General features: G+C 41.7%; 2 protein-coding genes across 3 annotated transcripts in view; both read left to right on the forward strand.

Annotated features, from left to right (window-relative positions):
• Positions 1-21,986, forward strand: part of LOC311087210 (uncharacterized protein) — a 191,688-nt gene that overhangs the window by 70,455 nt on the left and 99,247 nt on the right. The gene's annotated exons all lie outside the window — the stretch shown is intronic.
• Positions 1,898-21,568, forward strand: LOC311087255 (uncharacterized protein). Its single transcript, XM_084120555.1, has 3 exons — positions 1,898-2,124; positions 10,090-11,821; positions 21,090-21,568. Exons 2-3 carry the CDS (start codon positions 10,122-10,124, stop codon positions 21,181-21,183), a joined length of 1,794 nt encoding a protein of 597 aa, XP_083976681.1. The 5' UTR covers positions 1,898-2,124; positions 10,090-10,121; the 3' UTR covers positions 21,184-21,568.

Genomic DNA, 21,986 nt, shown 5'->3' on the forward strand with positions numbered 1-21,986 from the left:
GTTGTTCTCTCAAACGATACTCGACGACAACGACTAAATCCAAAGACGTGGGCTTTGTACCCAAGTATTAAATTGTATGAAATAATCCCGAAAAAAAGCACAAACACTGCAGAGAAGGCAAGTTCAGCAGCTAACATTTGCTGAGGTGAAGTGACGACGGCTAGTAACAGCAGACAAACGGCTAGCATTGACATCAGCGGGAATCCACCTGTCACTCAAGTGGCCACACCCTTAAATTTAAATATTAATCAACTAAACGGATGAGTTATAAAAAAATTCACCCCCCTCACAGTTGTTATGAAGGGCAAAATTAGCTGTATAGACCAAAGCCACAGAGAGAACCAGGCTGTAAACATGTTTTTTTCTGCTGTAAAGTTGGTAATTTTAACATGAGGGAGATACAGATTTGACTCACTTCTGCAGCCAGGCCAAGCGGTCAGTTAATGAATTGCAGTTTAACTCACTTCCGTGTTGGTTTCAAGAGAGAGACGGGGAGGTTGCCGCTTGGTTTCAACGGAGAGAAGTGAAGCAGATTAGAAGCCCTCATTTCCTGATTGCCGAGCATACTGCGCAGACTCAAACTGAGCTTGACGACGTGGATGTGACGTGAGCAGCCAGCCTGACAGTTGTAAGTTTTCTAGTAGCTGTGCCAAGGGAAATCTGAACCATTCCCTTCCGAATCTTGCAGAGACGGAGATCGTAAGTAGGATCTGTCCATGAGCTAGGAGCAGGAGCAACGTCATGACTCTCTATGGGCTTCTCCCTTGACTTTATCGGACTTTATGCCTCCACGTCCCCCCGATTGCCTGCGAGCTTCTCCTCCTGTCTATACGGTAATTTCCAGAGAGTCGCGTGGTTATGACGCAATCGTTAGCCTACTTTTACAAAAACTGCTTCTACGGGGCCATAACGTAAGCTACAAGGTAATGGAGCCTTTTATACATTGTCGTGTTTCTTTAGAAATAAACCATGGACAAATGGAGTCTTTAAACGCCTCAGATGTAAAGTTATTCGCTGTCAAAGTGACGCCAAAATGAATGGGAGTCAATGGGATGCTAACAGCAGGTGAAGGCTTGTTACTCCCGGGGGTACCTTCAAAATAATAGGCTTGTTTGAGATGCGCCTTGCCTCGCCTGAAATGTATGCGAGAGTAGGCGGCTGCAGTGAGAGGAGGAGTGAAAAAAGCGCAGGCAAGACGGACAGATCTCTCTTCTCGCAGTGGATCTGACACCTGCGAGATCAAAGACGGATATCGCGGGATTCACGGGATTCACGCTCGTGCCCAGTGTTGCTAATAAATTGGATGGAATTTAAGTTCTGTTGCTTTTATATGAAAATAAATATAATGAACAACAAGACACCCAAAGTACTTGTTATTTAATTCCATTCCAAATACATGTTTATCAATCTTTTTTCTTTAATACAGGCATGTGTTTTTTTTTTTCTTTCTTTTTTTTAATAAAAATTACATTGCATAACCCATAGAGATCGCACTGAGATAGTTTGGGAATATTACCACATAACGTATACACATAAAACATGATATCAGAGTTTTAAAATCAAACATTTTAAAAGAGAGCAATACATCACGGTTGTTTAAACCAATGAACATCAAGCTGTGTCGTCAGCAAGTCGTTTCCCATCATGCTTTTGATCAGCGCAGTCAGCGGAGAGCAACTGCGCTCGACTGCAGAATCCGACAGGTGTGCCTTGCGCTCGCGAGAGATTTTTGACATACGTCAGCATGACATCAGAGCAAGGCGGACCGCACTCGGACACATTTCTAACCGGCATGCATCCAGCGCTTATCACCGGTGATCGATTCTGCGCAGATTTTGCTCATCTCAAACAAGCCTATTATCAGAGAATGTCTCAATATGAAACGCTGCCCCCCTGATAAAATTCAAGAAGAAGAAGAAGAAGAAGAAGAAATACACAACGGGCTCTGATTGGTCAGCTTGGACCAGTGTGTTGTGATTCGCTAACTGCCTAGTTCACGCTGTCCGGAAACGTCACGTCCGTTACCAGTTGCATGTGCTTCGGTGTAATGTAAACACAGGCGTCAATATTGCCTTATCAATTTCAGCCCGAATCAGACTTAGAGAATAGTGGAGAGGAATCGAGGTATGTTTTTTTTCTTCCTGTAGATCAATGTCTCATACTTTTTTCTATACGCGGTTATTTAATGCTACTGCTGTTTATGTTAAAACACGCAAAAATATCCATGCATTTCATACAATCGTTCTACCTCCTAATATTACAATCCTCGAAGGGATTATTTGATCAGCACTCGCACACACACTCTCTCTCTTTCTCGCACACACACACACACACACTCCACAAAACGAATGTAGCCAAATATCTGTCGTCAGAACCATGAGCACATTACGAGACTAACCATGGTTTTACCACAGTAAAGAAAATGTTTACATTGATATTATATGTTTAACGTAACATTACAAACACCATCATTCAACGTGGAATTAAAATTAAGTTTGTATGTGTTTGAAACAGCGTTGCTACAACATAAATAAAACGATATAGCGATGGAAAACACATCAACAAAGGCAAAGCATAAAACGTGTTGTGTCCCATAAACCCCAGCTTCTGCTTTTAAAGTGGGAACTGCTCCATCTTTCAGGACAAGCTTTTGTGAATCCGGTGTGAACTCGCTTAGATCCACGTTATGACTCTAATGCAGCAACTCTTCCTCTTCTCAACATGGGTGTGTGTCTGTATGCAGCTGTATACTACTAGCCCTGAGTGAATCATATAATTATTTCATGCCGTGTTTCAGACGTATCCCTTAATAAAACATGAACAAATTCATACAGTGAACTAGAGTATTGGTATTATCTGGCATACATTTGACAGTAATATATTATTTTGCCACAGCCACAAACATAACACTAAACTGAAAATGGTACTTTAGTTTTGCAATTACTCAACTGTATAAGAAACAGTGCAACAAATAAATCTAGGAATATACAAAAGTATATATGAATAATATAAAAACATAGGCTATCTCATTAAAACTTAATGTCTAGAAACAATTTTGTTAAATAAAAGTTTTTCTGCATGTCAGTTTTTAAATACCAAAGTACAGAAAAAGTGCAACAGTAACTTATACTCAATCTAAATAGGCTCCTTTAAAAACACTAAGTGCAGCCACAGTGTAGTGAAATAAGAGACTTTAATAGAGTACACAAATAAACTTCAACTTAACAAGTTCAGATTCAACAAGAGCAGTATTAAACCCAGAATGAAAATATTCATATTTCAAGTAACTCTGGTAATTTCATTCCCACATCCTGTTGCAATTATAAGTAGCCCTTACCTGTAGGTTCAAGATGCTAGACGTTGTTTCAGGGTTTAACCAGTTCAGTCCTGGATCCACTGGGCGTTTGCTAGTATCAAAATCCAAACTTCATCAAAATAAAGATATTTCACTCTGATAATTCTCTCTTATATTAATTATTTTTATTATTAGTAGTAGTAATTTCACTTATTCACTAAATGATAATTATTAGGTAGTCTAATTGGCATTGCCATTTAAGTGAAATTACTCAACTTAAATATACAAGCTTGATAAAAAAAAATTCTCATTCTACAAGAAAATATCAGCTGGCACTTAGAGGCATATATATATATATATATATATATACATACATACAGCGGGGGAAATAAGTATTGAACACATCACCATTTTTCTTTTTGCTATTGACATGAAATTTTCACCAGATGTTGGTAACAACCCAAGGAATCACTACATACAAAGAAACCAAAACAAATAAGCTCAAAAATTAAGTTATGTGTAATAATGTGAAATGACACAGGGAAAAAGTATTGAACACATGAAGAAAGGGAGATGCAAAAAGGCATTGAAAGCCAAGACAACAGCTTAAAACTATTAGTAATTAAAAAGCAATCCAGCCCCCTGTCAGTGGAAATTAATAACAGCTGGTTCAGTCCCAAATGATGGCCTACAAAAAGGTCTCATTGCCAAGGTGTCGCACAAGACACATCTCATGATGGGTAAAAGCAAAGAGCTGTCTCAAGACCTTCGCAACCTAATTGTTGCAACACATAATGATGGCATTGGTTATAGGCGCCATTCTAAGCTTCTGAATGGTCCAGTGAGCACTGTTGGGGCCATAATACGGAAGTGGAAAGACAATCATTTCACCATAAATTTGCCTCGACCAGTGCTCCTCGCAAGATTTCTGACAGAGGAGTGAAAAGAATAATCAGAAGAGTTGTCCAAGAGCCAACACCAAAGTGTATGGCGTTTTTAGGGTAATAGGGTAATTTCTCCTCCAAACATGGTGTATTATGGCATCCAAACAATTCAATTTTGCTCTCATGTGACCACACTAAATTCTCCCAGTATTTCCCTGGCTTTTCCAAATGTTGTGCAGCAAACTTTAAATGAGCTTCAACATGCTTTTTTTTTCAGTAATGGAGTCTTGCGTGGTGAGCGTGCATACAGGCCATGGAGGTGGAGTGCATTACTTACAGTTTTCTTTGAGACAACAGTACCTGCTATCTGCAGGTCTTTTTGAAGCTCTCCACAAGTGATCCTTGGCTCTTGGACAAATCTTCTGATTATTATTTTCACTCTTCTGTCAGAAATCTTGCGAGGAGCACTGGTCGAGGCAAATTTATGGTGAAATTATTGTCTTTTCACTTCTGTATTATGGCCCCAACAGTGCTCACTGGACCATTCAGAAGCTTAGAATGGCACCTATAACCAATGCCATCATTATGTGTGGGAACAATTCGGTTGCAAAGGTCTTGAGACAGCTCTTTGCTTTTACCCATCATGAGATGTGTCTTGTGTGACACCTTGGCAATGAGACCTTTTTGTAGGCCATCCGTTGGGACTGAAACAGCTGTTATTAATTTCCACTGACAGGGGGCTGGATTGCTTTTTAATTACTAATAGTTTTCAGCTGTTGTCTTGGCTTTCCATGCCTTTTTGCATCTCCCTTGTTCAATACTTTCTCCCTGTGTCATTTCACATTATTACACATAACTTAATTTCTGAGCTTATTTGTTTTGGTTTCTTTGTATGTACTGATTCCTTGGGTTGTTACCAACATCTGGTGAAAATGTCATGTCAATAGCACCTTTGGAAATATATTTACTGAGAAAAATGGTGACGTGTTCAATACTTATTTCCCCCGCTGTATATATATATCAGTCATTCTTTTAAGAAGAGAAAACAGCATGTCCATCCTCTCCCTACTCTCCTGTGCTCTCCTCGCCTCTGCCTCCTTCTGCAGTCCCATGTCTTCTCTAAGCAAGTCCAAAAACTCGTCCTCTCTGTCTCGCCTTTTTTGTGGTGCTCCTGCTGGTGCTGATGCTGGTGCGGCTGGCTCCTCCTCTTCTTGGTCACACACTGCTGAACCTGGCCCTGGTGTGTCCTCAGGCATTGAGGCAATGAATGGAGTGGCTCTGTCCCAACACCTCATCCATGAAGACAAACCACTGCCAAGTTTCAGTAGTGGGTTTCCCACTCACACCCTCACCTGTCCCAGGACACTTGCAATCCTAAGGCAGAGCAAATTAACAATGGCTTGTTAACAACAACTGCACAATACATTTCAGCAAAGATGTGTGTATTAACTTTCTTACTTTGTATTATTTATTTATTTTCGGCCTGTATGGGAGTTACCTTCCCCAGCAGACCCATTTTCTCCAGAATTACACTAAAAAAGCAGAAAAGGGTATTTATGAAAAATAATAACACAGCGGTCATTGTTAACATGGCAAAATATGACGCATCAGGACATGCATACAAAATACTTCAGAAATCATATTTTTCGACTCAAATTTGGTTCATTACGTCACATCTGTACACGTAAAGGAGTAAAGGAGTCTCGGCTAGCAGGTTATATTGCGTGTGAAGACCTTGGAGGTGGAGATTTATAGCCTTTTCTCACAGCATTTGATATAATTAAACTTATATATTTGATGGCGGATCCAGAAAGGTTCAAACGACGATCACCAACTGGAGATTCCCCCGTAGTAAAATGCAAAAGACTTTGGACTTCCTAGTGGCTACAGAAAAAAAGATACTGCAACCGTCTGGCCCACGCGAAAGCAAGGATAAATATCGGAAGGTCATTAAATGTAGTCACACAATGCTGATGTTGTTAACATTAACAATTTGAGAACAAAGTATCCACCTTATTCTGCTCTAAACAATGGGCGCTGCCATAACGACGACTCCGGTTCCATACTTCCGGTTCGTAGCGCTTGACCTGTACTAGTAGCGAGAGAAGTTCAGTTTTAACGCTAACCACTCTAAACGTTTACTTTATTGAATGTATCTGATACGGAATCGGACATGGGCATTATCTCCTTCTTATCTTATGCTCGAAACACTCAGTTTCTAAAAAGTTTGAAAACTTCTTTGAATTGTTAAAACAACCAACAACAGCACATGAGGAGCTTGAACTCATTCTCTCGCTGCTAGTACAGGTCAAGCGCTACGAATGGAAGTAGGCAACCGGAGTCGTCGTCATGGCAGCGCGCATTGTTTAGACTGAGCAGAATAAGGTGGATAATTTGCACCGTTTGATATGATAAGCGATCGTTTGATTTAATCAGTGCGATTTACTGCAATGCTTTTTTCCCCTTAGTTGGTCAGAACAAAAGTGGATGTTAATTACTTGTTCAGATCACATTTTCCGGTAAAAATTATTATGTTGGTCATACTTCCAAAAAGTATAATCTGTGATTGCGAATGACAGTATCCACACCGGCGCGGTGATTGACAGCCGCACATTCTCCTCAAAACATTGGATTAACATTGGTGCCGTGTCGAAGCACAACTCACGCAAAGTTGATAATTCCGCGAATAACTACAATTGCAGATTTCGAACAGAGATGTTTCAGCAGATTTTACAAAGAGGAAAAACTCCGGACTGCAGTTTTAATTGCAATTTAATAAATTTAGCTGTCTGCTCCTTGCGCCCTGAAACAATTAAACAATAAAAGGGGACCTATTATGCCCCTTTTCACAAGATGTAAAATAAGTCTCTGGTGTTCCCTGAGTGTGTATGTGAAGTTTTAGCTCAAAATACCCAACAGATCATTTTTTACAGCATGTTTAAATTGACATTTTTTGGTGCTCAGAAAAACACGCTGTTTTAGTGTGTGCCCTTTAAATGCAAATAAGCTGCTGCTGGACGACACAGGGGGCGGAGCCTCACGAGCTCGCGCTCAGTCTCTCAGGACAATTTCATCTCACAGAAAGATGATAATATCAGAAACTCTCAGTAACGGTGTTCATTTCGACCCGAAGTTGGACAATAATGCCTACAGAGTCAGAGTGCTGTATAGAGATGAAACAGGTATAGTTTAGTATTTTAATTACGGTTATAACCGTATTTGTCATCTGCTGTATGTATCCGTTATTAATAGCCTACAAGTCTGCTGTTTCGGACCAGGTCTGAATGATAATCAAACATACTGATGAGTTTAATAAAGTTTATTGTACATCACACAAAAGATGAAGCGTCAGTTTTACTCTAGAAAATCACCGTAAGAGCTGAGTAAACAGTAAGTTATAAGAAGTGCGCAAGTACATAAACAAATTTCGGTTGAATTGAGGGAGCATTTTCTTTGAAAACAAAATAATTCCACCTCGTCTTCAGCGGCTGCCTCAGATTTCGGGAGTAAATAGAGAGAGCTATGTGGATTAATACATCCAGCCACACAACACCTACAACGCTTGGGAGACATTCTCGTCAGTGCAGCAGCTGTGAACTCGATCAGGGCGGGTCTATGTTAGAACGGCAGTGTCTGTCAACACTCGTGGGCGGGGCCTGTGGCTTTAGTGACGTCACTAAAGCCGCATTCTGAAAACAGGTCGTTGGGAGACACTGTTGATGATTTATGGGGATTAATAAAAAAGGAGTGAGTGGATTTTTATCACTATTGGGTGGTTGTGTACACGCACTGATACACATTCATGCAAAAGTGAATTTTGCATAATAGGTCCCCTTTAAACTAATATTGGCACAAATTTTGCACGGCACGGATTAACGCACAGGCCTACTGGGCACTTGCCCAGGGCACTGGGCCAGCAGGGGGCCCTGTCAAATTTATTGTGTCTATTCTTTTTAAATAATTATTTTAATTGTAATTTTATTTTCAGTAAAATTGTGTTAAATATTGAGGAATAATGTGATTATTTTTTGCAGTTGCAAAGTATTAACTAGTAAATAAATCAAATAAATAATTTTAATGTATTGCTGCGCTGTTGAGAGGGACATCTAGAGGCGAGTGAAAAGCATTGCGTAATATAAAAGTCACGCGTAGAAGACGGTTACTCAAAAACCAAAACAAAAATGAGTTTAAAACCACAACCAAGTTTCAAGAATAGAATTTTTCTAGTCGACTAGTAGTCATTCATTTAAGCAATTAGTCGACTAATCTCACGTTAATATTAATTTCTGCTTAAATACTGAGTGCATGGAGGCATATTCCGCGCTCAAGCGCATGCATAAATCTTCCCGCAAAAGGCTAATGATAATATGTCTGAGAAAAAAAAAAAACAGTCATTTTTATTGTTTAATAATAAAAAATATATATTTCTAAATCAGTGTTGGCTGCAAACATATCTATATCTCCGCTGTAAATTGGATGCGCCTTTAGAGAGAAATGCACCTTTCATATCATATCAACCTAATCAATCGGTATTTGCTTTCGATTCGAATTTTTTCGTTTTAAAGTGGACATTTCAAGCTTTATATAGAAATATTCATCATGTCTGTGAGGCTATAGCCTACACTGTGTTTCAGTTCATTTTTTGAGACGCGCTCCAGTTCACGCCACGGAGACCATGAAGTGCGCCCTGTTTGTTTTATTTTATTTTACAAAAGCACAACGTTTTCTTGCTATTGTGAGTTTACAAAAATAAAAGTAGCTACTTGCGACTGATGCATTATTATTTTCTGTAGGCTATATGACCAGAAACGATTGAGTATTTCAAGTTGTTTCCACTGTTGATAGGAAAATGCAAGTGTTCGCGCCGACGCCTGCCATGCAGTGCGTGCTTCACACTCCGCACAAACACTTTGGATATGCATTTATCTAGGTTAAAGTTAGAGCGAGCTGCCATGCCAGACGGATAAGTCCTTTTCATGTTTAACAAATCAAATCATGCATTTTCTACCTACCGCGAGTAAGCGCTGCACCAGTTTTTTTTTTTTTTTTTTTTTTTTAATAAAGCTTTATTAAATTCTTACAAAATACAAAAATACAAAACAAATTTAAGAACAAAATACAGATATAACATATTAAGCGCTGCACCAGTTTGAAAAAGGTAAAAGCATAACGAGCGTAACGAGAGAGGGGCCCCATTAAGGGGGATGCAGAGATGTTGCTGCGTCTTTATATTAACATTTCTGATTGTTTTAATGATCAGCCCTCGGGGGCCCCCTTAAAATGCCTGCATGGCTTGCCTGCCCTATTGCGGCGCCTGTGCATACAGGTGCAACACTGTTGCCCAAAAAATTGGTGAAGGGGGCCTTTGAGACATTGGTGCCCAGTGCACATCATCGCCATAATCCGTCCCTGCTCAAACCACCTGACAAATGAAGCCACGCAATGGTGACGATGGAGTTAAGATGAAGTTTATAAGAAAGAAAAAAACGTGTGGTTTTTAACTGTGGTTTCGCTAGTTATTTGTTAATGAAAATGAAAACATATACATGCATTTAAATGGGAATTTGCCATCCACCACTTAACTCTCGGCTGTCTTTTTTTTTTTTTTTTTTTTTTACAAAAATGCTGTTGTCACCGGCGCGCAATGACTTATGGGGTAGGATAGGCCGCTAAGAATCCTTTTATGTGTCCTTCCTTTCACGGGGAAACGAAGGGTGCATTTGGCGTCGCTTTAGTCTTCATCAATCGGCCTTCAAATACGGCCTTCGGAGGATGCAGCCTTCACATTGGGACACAGCTAGGGATTAAATCACAGAAACTCGTGGGCAAACTGGGTGTCACAGGCAAACATAACATGAACACAAACACTAAATGTGACACATGTAGTGATTTTTTTTTTTTTCATTTCAGATCTGCTGGAAGAGAGCGAGGAGAGTGAAAAAATGAGTGAAGTGAAGGAGGAGAGTGAAGAACTGAGTGAAGTGGAGGAGGAGAATGAAGAACTGAGTGAAGTGGAGGAGGAACATCATGTCAAACCTGGAGACAAACCTTTGAGTCGCTCCAAGACTAAAAAGACATTTTTAAAGAAAAGAAGAGCCAATAAATCTTCCACCTGCACTCAGTGTGGAAAGAGTTTCACAACCAAACATAGTCTTGAGATTCACTTGAGAATCCACACTGGAGAGAAGCCGTTCTCATGTAATCAGTGTGGGAAGAGATTCACAGCCAAACAAAGACTTGAGCGTCACATGAGAGTTCACACTGGAGAGAAGCCGTTCACTTGTGTTCAGTGTGGAAAAACATTTCGTAGGGCAACAGCCCTGAAGAGACACTTGACAGTTCATGCGAAGGAGAAGCCACATTCATGTTCTGTGTGTGGAAAGAGTTTTTCACTGCTGACATCTTTACATGCACATCAGAAAATACACACTGGTGTGAGAGAGTACATGTGCTTTGAGTGTGAGAAGACTTTTATGACAGCAAATTGTTTAAAACTGCACGAGAGAATTCACTCTGGAGAAAAACCTTACAAGTGTTCACACTGTGATAACAGATTCAGTCAGTCATCTCATCTGAAAACACATGAGAAGATCCACAGCAGAGAAAAACCTTACAAGTGTTCACACTGTGAAAAGAGATTCAGTCAGTCATCTCATCTGAAAACACATGAGAGGATCCACACTGGAGAAAACCCTTACAAGTGTTCACACTGTGACAAGAGATTCAGTCAGTCATCAAATCTGAAAACACATGAGAGGATCCACACTGGAGATAAGCCGCACACGTGTGATCAGTGTGGAAAGAGTTTCAGATACAAACACAATCGGGAGATTCACATGAGAGTTCACACAGGAGAAAAGCCATTTACATGTGATCAATGTGGGAAGAGTTTCACAATCAAACAAAGTCTTGGGATTCACATGAGAATCCACACTGGAGAGAAGCCGCACTCATGCCATCAATGTGGGAAGATATTCAGCCGATCAACACACCTTAAAAGTCACATGAGAGTTCACACTGGAGAGAAGCCATTCACATGTGATCATTGTGGCAAAGCATTTCCCCGGGCATCACACCTGAAGTCACACCTGACAGTTCATACGAAGGAGAAGCCACATTCATGTTCTGTGTGTGGAAAGAGTTTTTCACACCAGCAATCTTTATATACACATCAAAAAATACATACTGGTGTGAGAGAGTACATGTGCTTTGAGTGTGAGAAGACTTTTATGACAGCGAAATGTTTAAAACTGCACCAGAGGATCCACACTGGAGAAAAACCTTACAAGTGTTCACACTGTGACAAGAGATTCAGTCGATCATCACATCTGCAATTACATGAGAGGATCCACAGCGGAGAAAAACCTTACAAGTGTTCACACTGTGACAAGAGATTCAGTCAGTCATCACATCTGAAAACACATGAGAGGATCCACAGCGGAGAAAAACCTCACAAGTGTTCACACTGTGACAAGAGATTCAGTCAGTCACAACATCTGAAATCACATGAGAAGATCCACAGCGGAGAGAAGTCACTCACGTGTGATCAATGTGGAAAGAGTTTCTCTATTAAAAGTCACCTGAAGGTACACATGAAGATCCATACAGTGGAGAAACCACATCACCACAGTCTGAGATCACGGTAAGGGCAATTCCAGCGTTATGGACGTGACATTTGCAGTCAAAACTTGAAATATAAATTCTCAGAAAATGCATTTAATACCAATATATTGTAAACGTCTGTTTATATATCCATACTCCCTTAATAAAGGAGTCCAGACATTAGAAACATATCAGTCTACGCATGCGTTTTATATTTAATATGAGGGAAATACACATGCGTTATGGACGTGACAAAAAAAATCTCAAACTTTTTGTTGCCAAAATATTTTTTAGTAATTCTGTGAATTACACTGCGCAAACCAAAAGTAATAGTACCCACCGAATGAAGAAGGGTTGGCTCTCCACAGAACATAAAATATTTATTTTATGTTATTTTTCGTTTTCGCATTTATGAGGAAAAAACAATGTTACGGACGTGACAGTTCTCCGTTACGGACGTGACCGCTCTGAAAGCGGCACTAAAATACTGCTTTAAAACGTTCACAGAGACCTCAAACAGGCATTTAAAACACCAAATATTAAGGATTGGCATTAATAAGCAAAAATAATATTCGATGTTTGTTCGAAAATCGTACCTCTCCCCCAACATGCTCACCGGTAAGAAGGCGTTCACTCAAATCCCGCTCACAACAAATTTTAAGTTGTGGTCAAACAGAAAGCCCAGATTTCTTGCGCAGTGGGGTTCATACGGTGCGAGAGAACCACGGTCAACATCAAACACACAGTTTTCCTTGGGCCCGAAGATAATTATTTCAGTTTTATTTTCGTTTAGGTTTAGAAAGTTACTTGAAAGCCAAAGTTTAAGATCACTTTAACAGGCAAACAAGGGTTGTAGACCATTTTTATCATTATGTTTTAAAGGAAAATAAATCTGAGTATCGTCGGCATACAAATGGAAGGATACTTCATATTTATTAAAGATGGAAGCCAGAGGTAACAGATACAGAATAAACAATATGGGGCCGAGGATTGATCCCTGTGGGACTCTGCAGTTCAGAGGTACACTAGTGGAGGATTGATGACCAATATGGACACTAAAACATCTGTTGGTCAGATAAGAGCGGAACCACTGCAAGACAACGCCTCGAAAGCCCACGGATGTCTCCAGACGTCGCAACAGGACCTCATGGTCAACTAAGTCAAATGCAGAACTCAAATCTAAATAAGACTAAGGCCATTGATTTCCCAGAGTCAGTTTCAGTGAAAATATCACTTGACACTCTTAAAAGAGCAGATTCAGTACTGTGTAGAGTTTTAAAACCAGATTGAAATGTTTCATGGAGAGAATTTGCGGATAAGTATGATTGTAGTTGAATCAGTACAACTCTCTCAAGGATCTTCGAAATAAAAGGTAGATTAGAAATAGGACGATAGTTAGAAAGAGTGGAAGGATCGAGATTAGTTTTTTTAAGATATGGCGTCACCACAGCAACTTTCAGACTGTTAGGGAAGGAACCAGTTGACAGGCATTTGTTAATTAAAAGTAACAGGCCAGGTCCAACTGTGTCCATAATTTGCCTAAGGAAAGAAGGTGGAATAATATCCTGTGGACAAATAGTGGGTTTTAAGTGACCAACAATTTCATTACATGTGTCCAGATCAATCGGCTCAAACTCAGACCAGATGGAAGAACATAATGGAACATCATTAGACAATTGAGATCTTAAAATTGTGATCTTATCAACAAATAACTTTGCAAAATTGTCACAGAGAGCAGTAGAGGGCTCTAAGATGGGATGCACTGAGGGATTTAAAACAGAGTTAATAGTAGCAAAGAGAACTTGAGGTTTACGGCAATTATTAGAAATAAGTTCAGAAAAATGTTTGCATTTTGCAGACTTTGCAGCTTTCTGAAACACCTTATAGCCAGCAGCCATATCACCCTGTAGCCCAAGACTGGTTGCCCACTGAAGCTAAGCAGGGCTGAGCCTGGTTAGTACCTGGATGGGAGACCTCCTGAGAAAAAACAGGTTGCTGCTGGAAGAGGTGTTAGTGAGGCCAGCAGGGGGTGCTCACCTTGTGGTCTGTGTGGGTCCTAATGCCCCAGTGTAGTGACGGGGACACTATACTGCCAAAAGAGCACCGTCCTTCGGATGAGACGTTAAACCGAGGTTCTGACTCTCTGTGGTCATTAAAAATCCCAGGATGTCCTTCGAAAAAGAGTAGGGGTGTAACCCCGGCATCCTGGCCAAATTTGCCCCTTGGCCCCTGTCCATCATGGCCTCCTAATCATCCCCATATACTGATTGACTTCATCACTGTCTCCTCTCCACCAGTAAGCTGGTGTGTGGTGGGCGTTCTGGCGCAATATGGCTGCCGTCGCATCATCCAAGTGGATGCTGCACATTGGTGGTGGTTGAGGAGATTCCCCCATCTATGTAAAGCGCTTTGAGGTCTCTGAAAAAGCGCTATATAAATGTAACGAATTATTATTATTATTATTATTATAGGCATTTTTCATGATTTCATACGAAACCTGCAGATGGTCCTTTTTCCATTTGCGCTCCGCCTGTCTACATACCCATCTAAGGGTACGTGTAGTGTCAGTGTGCCAGGGCACTGGTGCAGGCTTATGATTTTTGTACCTCAAAGGCGCAATAGAATTCATGATATCTGCGCAGGTGGAATTAAAAAGATTAAGATGTGCATCAGCATCCAGGTTATGCAGGGTAGAGACAGATTCCAGGCAGTTACGTAGAGATAGGCTGTGGAAAAATCTTCACTAGAGCGTTGGGTAAGACAACGAGTTAAACGTGCAAGTGATGGATTTTTTAAGTGTGCGTCCAGTGAGAGGAACAGTAAAAAGTACAGGCATGTGGTCAGAGAAAAATGCGCTGTTGATTTCTATATTTGAAATCGAGAAACCATGGGTTAAAATCAAATCAAGGGTGACCATGGATATGTGTTGGACCAGAAACCCACTGAGTAAAGTCAAAAGACTCAATCATATTTAGAAATTCAGCTGAATATGGTTTGGAAGCACAGCAAACATGAATGTTGAAATCACCCAGCAGTAATATTTTGTCATGTTTGATAACGAGATCACACATTAGTGCAGCAAGCTCACTTAGAAAGGCCTTATTTTGCTGAGGAGGACAATAAATTAGAGCTATGGCAATGAGGTTAACTAAGACTAATTGTAACAATTGCACCTCAAAACTGTGGTAGGAGCCGGTAGGTAGAGATCGACAGTGAAGAGTGTTTTTAAAAACAGTAGCAAGACCTCCACCGCGGGCAGACAAACGCGGGGAGTTTTAGAAGTGACAGCCGCGAGGCACCAGTTCCAAAAACGGAGATAACTCGCCGGGCTTTGTCCAAGTCTCAGTAACACATACGAAATCCAGGGTTTGAGAGGCAAAAAAAGTCATTTAAAATATCAAATAATCGAAGAGGGCCATCCAGGGAAGACTGGCCAGCAGTAAAATTGTGCGCAAACTCCGATCCCCGTCGAAGCAAGGCGAGCTGCGGATCGCGAAACGGCAAGAGGGCCGATCTGAGTCGTACAGCGATGCCTCTGCGTTTGCCCCGCCTTCTCCGGCATCTCCGTCGTGGTAGATCGACCTGGAGCTGGCACAGGTATGCAGGGGGGAGAGATGGACAGGGTGGAAGCTCGAAACAGGAGATTGAGTGAAAATGAGCATTTCACCCCCCCTTTAACTATAAAGTTTACTCTATTCTTCTCAGTTCACCGGCCACTTTCTTGCATTTATTTCGGGAGAAACTGATGAATTCACGTGCTGTAAATCCGACGCCCATCTATGTTATAGATCAAGATTATTTATAAAGGTTTTTAAACGACCAAACACACTCACTTACACGTATTTGAGAATCGGAATAACAGATAGGCTAGTTGATGACATGGTAAGCAAGTTTGTGAATATTTTGAATAAAAAAGGAAAAGCGAAATAAAAGCGACACATCTGTCATGCAGTATTATTGTGGCTGCCGTGTATCGCGTGACGCGTCGCCATGGAAACATTAAAGGGAACGTTCGCCTCGAATGAAAAAACTCACTCTGGGGGTGGGGGTGTCAGTTAGAATATTTTAAACTTACGCGTGAAAGGGTTAAAGAAAAGATCGAAAATAAATATTTGTGTGTGCTGTAAAGTGGTTAGAAATTTTTTTTATCGGAATCGGCTAAAATCGGTATCGGCAGGTCAAACTCAATGAAAAATCGGAAATCGGAATCGGCCTAGAAAATTGTAATCGGTGCATCTCTAGTACAGTAACTTTAAAAATAGTGGTCAAAAGTCAAGTTTGAGCTCAAGATTTTTTATTGTAGATAATTGTCATTACTAAAACATCAAATTGCCAGATTTCCAGTGTCCTACCTATAATTAATTTGGCGGGACAACTAAAAATCTTTAGTCATTTTTCTCACTTCCACACTCTAGCGAGTTAAGGTCTTTTGCCTTTGTAGGGCAGTATAACAGTATAACACTTTTGACCTCTATTTTAGAGTTACTGTACTGCAAAATGTGAGAAGTCATGCCAAGGCAAAAGGGAGTAACTTCCACATTATCAATATTTGGTTGGTGATCACCATTAAAAAAAATCATGGCATTTATTTTGTACTGTACCATACCATCTTCTTCCGCTTATCCGGGGCGGGGTCGCGGGGGCAGCAGTATAAGCAGAGATGGCCAGACTTCCCTCTCCCTAGACACTTCCTCCAGCTCTTCTGGGGGGACACCGAGACTTTCCCAGGCCAGCCGGGAGACATAGTCCCTCCAGCGTGTCCTAGGTCTTCCCCAGGCTCTCCTCCCAGTGGGACGCGCTCTGAACACCTTCCCGGGAAGGCATCCAGGAGGCATCCAGAACAGATGCCCATGCCACTTCAGCTGACCCCGCTCGATGTGGAGGAGCAGCGGTTCTACTCTGAGCTCCTCCCAAGTGACCAAGTTTCTCACCCTTTCTCTAAGGGATCGCCCAGCCACCCTGCGGAGAAAGCTCATTTCAGCCGCTTGTCAGCTGCCTCAGAAGTCCCAAAAGCCAGCCAGGCTCGATAGGACTTCTTCTTCAGTTTGACGGCATCCCTTACTTCCAGTGTCCACCACCGGGTTCGGGGATTACCACCTCGACAGGCACCGTACACCTTACGGCCACAACTCCAAGTGGCCGCGTCGACAATGAAGGTGGAGAACATGGTCCACTCGGACTCAATATCTCCAGACTCCCTTCGATTGAAGCTCCGCCAGAGGTGGAAGTTGAAAATCTCTCTGACAGGGGACTCTGCCAAACGTTCCCAACAGACCCTCATAGTACGTTTGGGTCTGCCGAGTCTGTCCAGCTTCCTCCCCGGCCATCGGATCCAACTCACCACCAGGTGATGATCGGTTGACAGCTCCGCCCCTCTCTTAACCTAAGTGTCCAAGCCATACGGCCGGAGGCCAGATGAAACGACCACAAAGTCAATCATCGACCTCCGGTCTAGGGTGTCCTGGTGCCACGTGCACTGATGGACACCCTTATGCTTGAACATGGTGTTTGTTATGGACAAGCTGTAACTAGCACAGAAGTCCAATAACAGAACACCGCTTGGGTTCAGATCAGGGGGGCCGTTCCTCCCAATCATGTCCCTCCAGGTGTCACTGTTGCTGCCCACGTGGATGTTGAAGTCCCCCAGTAGAACGACAGAGTCCCCAGTTTGAGCACTTTCCAGCACCCATCCCAGGGACCCCAAGAAGGCCGGGTACTCTACACTGCCGTTTGGCCCGTAGGTGCAGACAACAGTGAGAGACCTATCCCGACCCGAAGGCGCAGAAAAGCAACCCTCTCATTCACCGGGGTGAACTCCAACACATGGTGGATGAGCTGGGGGGCTATAAGATCACCCACACCAGCCCGCCACCTCTCACCATGGGCAACTTCAGAGTGGTAAAGAGTCCATCCTCTCTCCAGGAGTGTGGTTCTAGAGCCCAAGCCGTACATGGAGGTGATCCCAACTATCTCTAGTCGGTACCGCTCAACCTCACGCATAATCTCAGGCTCCTTCCCTGCCAGCGAGGTGACATTCCACATCCCTAGAGCTAGTGTCCAGGGATTGGGTCGTCAAGGCCCCCGCCTTAAACTGCCGCCCGATCCTCTAAGCACCGGTCCCTTACGGTCCCTCCTACAAGTGGTGAGCCCACGGGAGGGCGGCCCCACGTCGCTCCTTTGGGCTGAGCGTGGCCGGACCCCATGGGGGAGGCCCGGCCACCAGGCGCTCTCATACGAGCCCCAACCCTGGGCCTTGCTCCAGGGTGGGGTCCCGGCTGCGCCATGCCGGGCCACGTCACGGTCCTCAATCTTATTTCCATCATAAGGGTTTTTGTACTGCTCTTAGTCTGACCCATCACTTAGGACCTGTTTTCCTTGGGAGACCCTACCAGGTGCATATAGCCCCGGACAACATAGCTCCTAGGGTCATTCGGGTACTAAAACTCCTCCACCACGGTAAGATGGCAGTTCAAGGAAGGGGCATTTATTTTGAATTACAGTACTCTGCAGTGGGCTATCTTCAATTGGTAGTTGACCGAGTGGCATAAGACTTGCTAAGCGCACTTTCAAAATGATCACGATAAAACAGAATATCATGCACATTCGACCTGGTTTATAGTGGTAAATCTGAAAGATACTTTTACATTTAGCTAGCCCTCATCACAAGCGCTTCCTGAGATTCGTGTTTTAAAGGGATACTCCACTATTTTTGGAAATAGGCTCATTTTACAACTCCCCCAGAGTTAAACAGTTGAGTTTTACCGTTTTCGAGTCCATTCAGCCAAGTTTCTGATATTTAGAAGAATATCAGTAACCAGACAGTTTCTGGTCTCATTGACTTCCATAGTATATTTTTTTTCCTACTATGAAAGTCAATGAGACCAGAAACTGTCTGGTTACTGATATTCTTCTAAATATCAGAAACTCGGCTGAATGGATTCGAAAATGGTAAAACGCAACTGTTTAACTCTGGGGGAGTTGTAAAATGAGCCTATTTCCAAAAAAAGTGGAGTATCCCTTTAATATGTCGCGCTCCTCACGTTCACGAAAAACAGTGCTTTTTGAGACTATCAGTGGTGAGCACGTTCTGGACTACCTCGACGACTAATGCATTTTTAGCACAACCTTCTGTGTTCTGCGTCTTTTCATTATGCGGTGGTTTCAGCTGTCTACCCTATTATTGTACTTGTGCACTTCGCTCGTCCCGCGGATTTATTCCGGGCGCTGTGATGGGTTTAACCCGGTTGTAACAGCTGGTCTGATGTTGTATGCACAAGTATACTTGTTGCTTCATTATTGACATTCCCTGTGATATATTATTCCTGCGTCGGCACGACCGTGTTTAGGGCGGTGCTGAAGGAGCCGGCGAAGTTTTGGCACTCTGCCAGCTAGATGCATGAGTGTTTCAACCAGGTTAGGTACCCGAACTGGGTGAGGCGGGGCTTTAGTTCTTTGTTGTATTCATCTTCTATGGCATGACCGCGTTTGTGCAGGACAAAGCTCTGGGGACATCAGAAGATACAGGGACTAATGGAAGCTGTACAAAGTAGGCCACACAGGCTACACCATAATTTCAATTTTAATTGACAGTAAAACAAAGGCAGAAAACCATACAATCTGATAAGTTAGCAATATGTGATAGAACACCGTCACAGTAACTTCATATTGACACGCGGCTAAACAAAGGCAGAGTACCGTAATTCTATTTGAGCGTTCCAAAACAAAGCCAAAGTTCTGCCTTGGTTTCTCATGGGTTTTTGGAAGTTAAAGGGTTAGTTCACCCAAAAATGAAAATTCTGTCAGTAATTACTCACCCTCATGTTGTTCCAAGACCTTTGTTCATCTTCGGAACACAAATTAAGATATTTTTTGATGAAATCTGAGTGCTGGATCCCTTCTCCATAGGCTGCTAGGTGACCGAAACTTGCTGGCCCACCTTGCTGGCTCAATCTTAAGTATATCAAGCGACGAGAATACTTTTTGTGCGCAAAAACAAACAAAAATAACGACTTTTTTCCACTATTCATTTCCTTCTCTCTGGGCCTCTATTTGGTTCATGTAGTGTTTTTGCGCAGCGCGTCTGTGTTACACGTCATCACGCATCACACACATGACCAGCGTCAGCCAATAGTGAGCCTACGTGGTGACGTGTAACACAGAAAACACGCAGTAGTATACGTGAAACAACTCGAGGCCCAGAGAGAAGGAAATGAATACGGAATAAAGTCGTTATTTTTGTTTGTTTTTGCACACAAAAAGTATTCTCGTCGCTTGATATACTTAAGATTGAGCCACTGTAGTCACTTGGACTATATTAACGATCTCTTTAATAACTAAGTTTCGGTCACCTAGCAGCCTGGAGAAGTGATCCAGATTTCATCAAAAATATCTTAATTTGTGTTCCGAAGATGAACGAAGGTCTTACGCGGTTGGAACAACATGAGGGTGAGTAATTACTGACAGAATTTTCATTTTTGGGTGAACTAACACTTTAATATTAAGACAACCCATTATTTTCTCTGAAAAAACAACGGAATTGACTCAATCTTCTTATCCACATTACAAAGGAGTCTTGAATGTGCCAAAAATATCAATAACTAATTTTTGACAAAAAGCAACGTTACCGTATTTTGCCTTTGCATGGCAGAGTAGTACATAGTAAAAGCTATATAAATGCCTCATTCATTCATTAGTTTCTTAACAGCCACGATGAGCAACGGACATTTTGTTGTTTGATTGGTTTCTATTAACTCGTGTTCAACCCAACATGAATGTGTGATATAAATAAAATCTGTCTGATTGTGATGTGATTTGTCTGTTCAGAGCACTGCAAAATCACTCTCTGGCAGTAGGTGGTGCTTATGTCAAAACAAGCAGAAATAAAGCAATATACACAGCAGTGCTGTGCAACTTTCTCTTTCTGACACTGCTTATTATGGTAAAGATAAAACGTCAAACAGTATTTTTATGTTTTCTAACAGCAGTTCATGTTTTTGTATTTGCTCTGGTGCTTATCAAGAATACAGAGACGAGAAGCTTCCAGATTCTTCCTCTGTTTATGTTAGAAAGATGTTGGAAATGATGTGATTGCTTACAGATCTAGAGTTCCATGACCAAACTAGTGATTTATAACACAAATTATCTTCATGATATTAAAATAGATCATAATTGTGCACAGCAGTTGTTGACCAGATATGATGGGATTAAAATGACTATTGAACTCATCAGTGATCTTGACTTTGAGCTTCACTTTTCATTTCAAGTTTGTCTCTCATTTAAAATCTCTCTTGATTTAATGTTTCTTTTAGGCCTGATGGACGTGAACAAGAAAGGAAAAACAAAAGCCAAAAAAAGTCTCCTGCCCTCAGTGTAAAAAACGCTTCACATGAAAATCAAGTCTGAAGATTCACAGGAGAGTTCGCAATGGGAAGAAGCGGCTCAGGCTTTCTCTCTGAAATCACATCTACTCTCATTCTGAAGAAAGACCATTTAACTGTGATCAGTGCGATAATCAGTTTCATTGGGCATCAGTCCAAAGTTCATTCATTGTTTTTCATTAGAACATAGTTTCTCTTTCACTTCTACTCTTCCATGGAAACGCAAGATATACGTTCATGTATCTTTGAAACTGGACTCTTTTCTTCTCTTCTTCTCTTGAGATGCTCTTATAAGTCAGTAAAGAGAGAGATCTGTCTAAATCGCTTTCACTTTTTCTCAATGTTTGTATTTGCTTCTTGTAATATTGATAAAACTCTTTACTCATTTTATCAACATTTCATTGTCATTGTCCTTTTTTAATTTTCTTCTTTTTAGTTCTGAAATTCATGAAGTATCCTGATATGGATTGCTTTTAGAGCTTTCCAGGTTTTAAACTTCTCAACAGAGCTTTTAAATGCTTAAGGGGGGGGGGGGGGGGGACTGTTTGTTCCCTGCATTTCGACGATGATTGTTTTATAAACAAAGCCCAGATCGACGGATTTGCAGATTGTCTAAAGCTTAAAGATCGAGCCACAATGATAAAGGTTCGCGGTTGTGCGTTGGAACCAGGCGGTAAGTAAACTGCTCACGTTAGCACAGCTCACGGCGCGTTAGCACAGCTTTAGCTCCGCCCACACAGCCCGCCTCCAGCCGCTTGTTTTTTTTCCGGAAAGACTCGGTACAGCCTATCTTTCTTTTATAAATATAATAAAACTAAATACTTTTTG

This window comes from Abramis brama (genome assembly GCF_963993115.1).
Source record: "Abramis brama genome assembly, chromosome: 1".
In the NCBI taxonomy this organism is placed as follows: Eukaryota; Metazoa; Chordata; class Actinopteri; order Cypriniformes; family Leuciscidae; genus Abramis; species Abramis brama.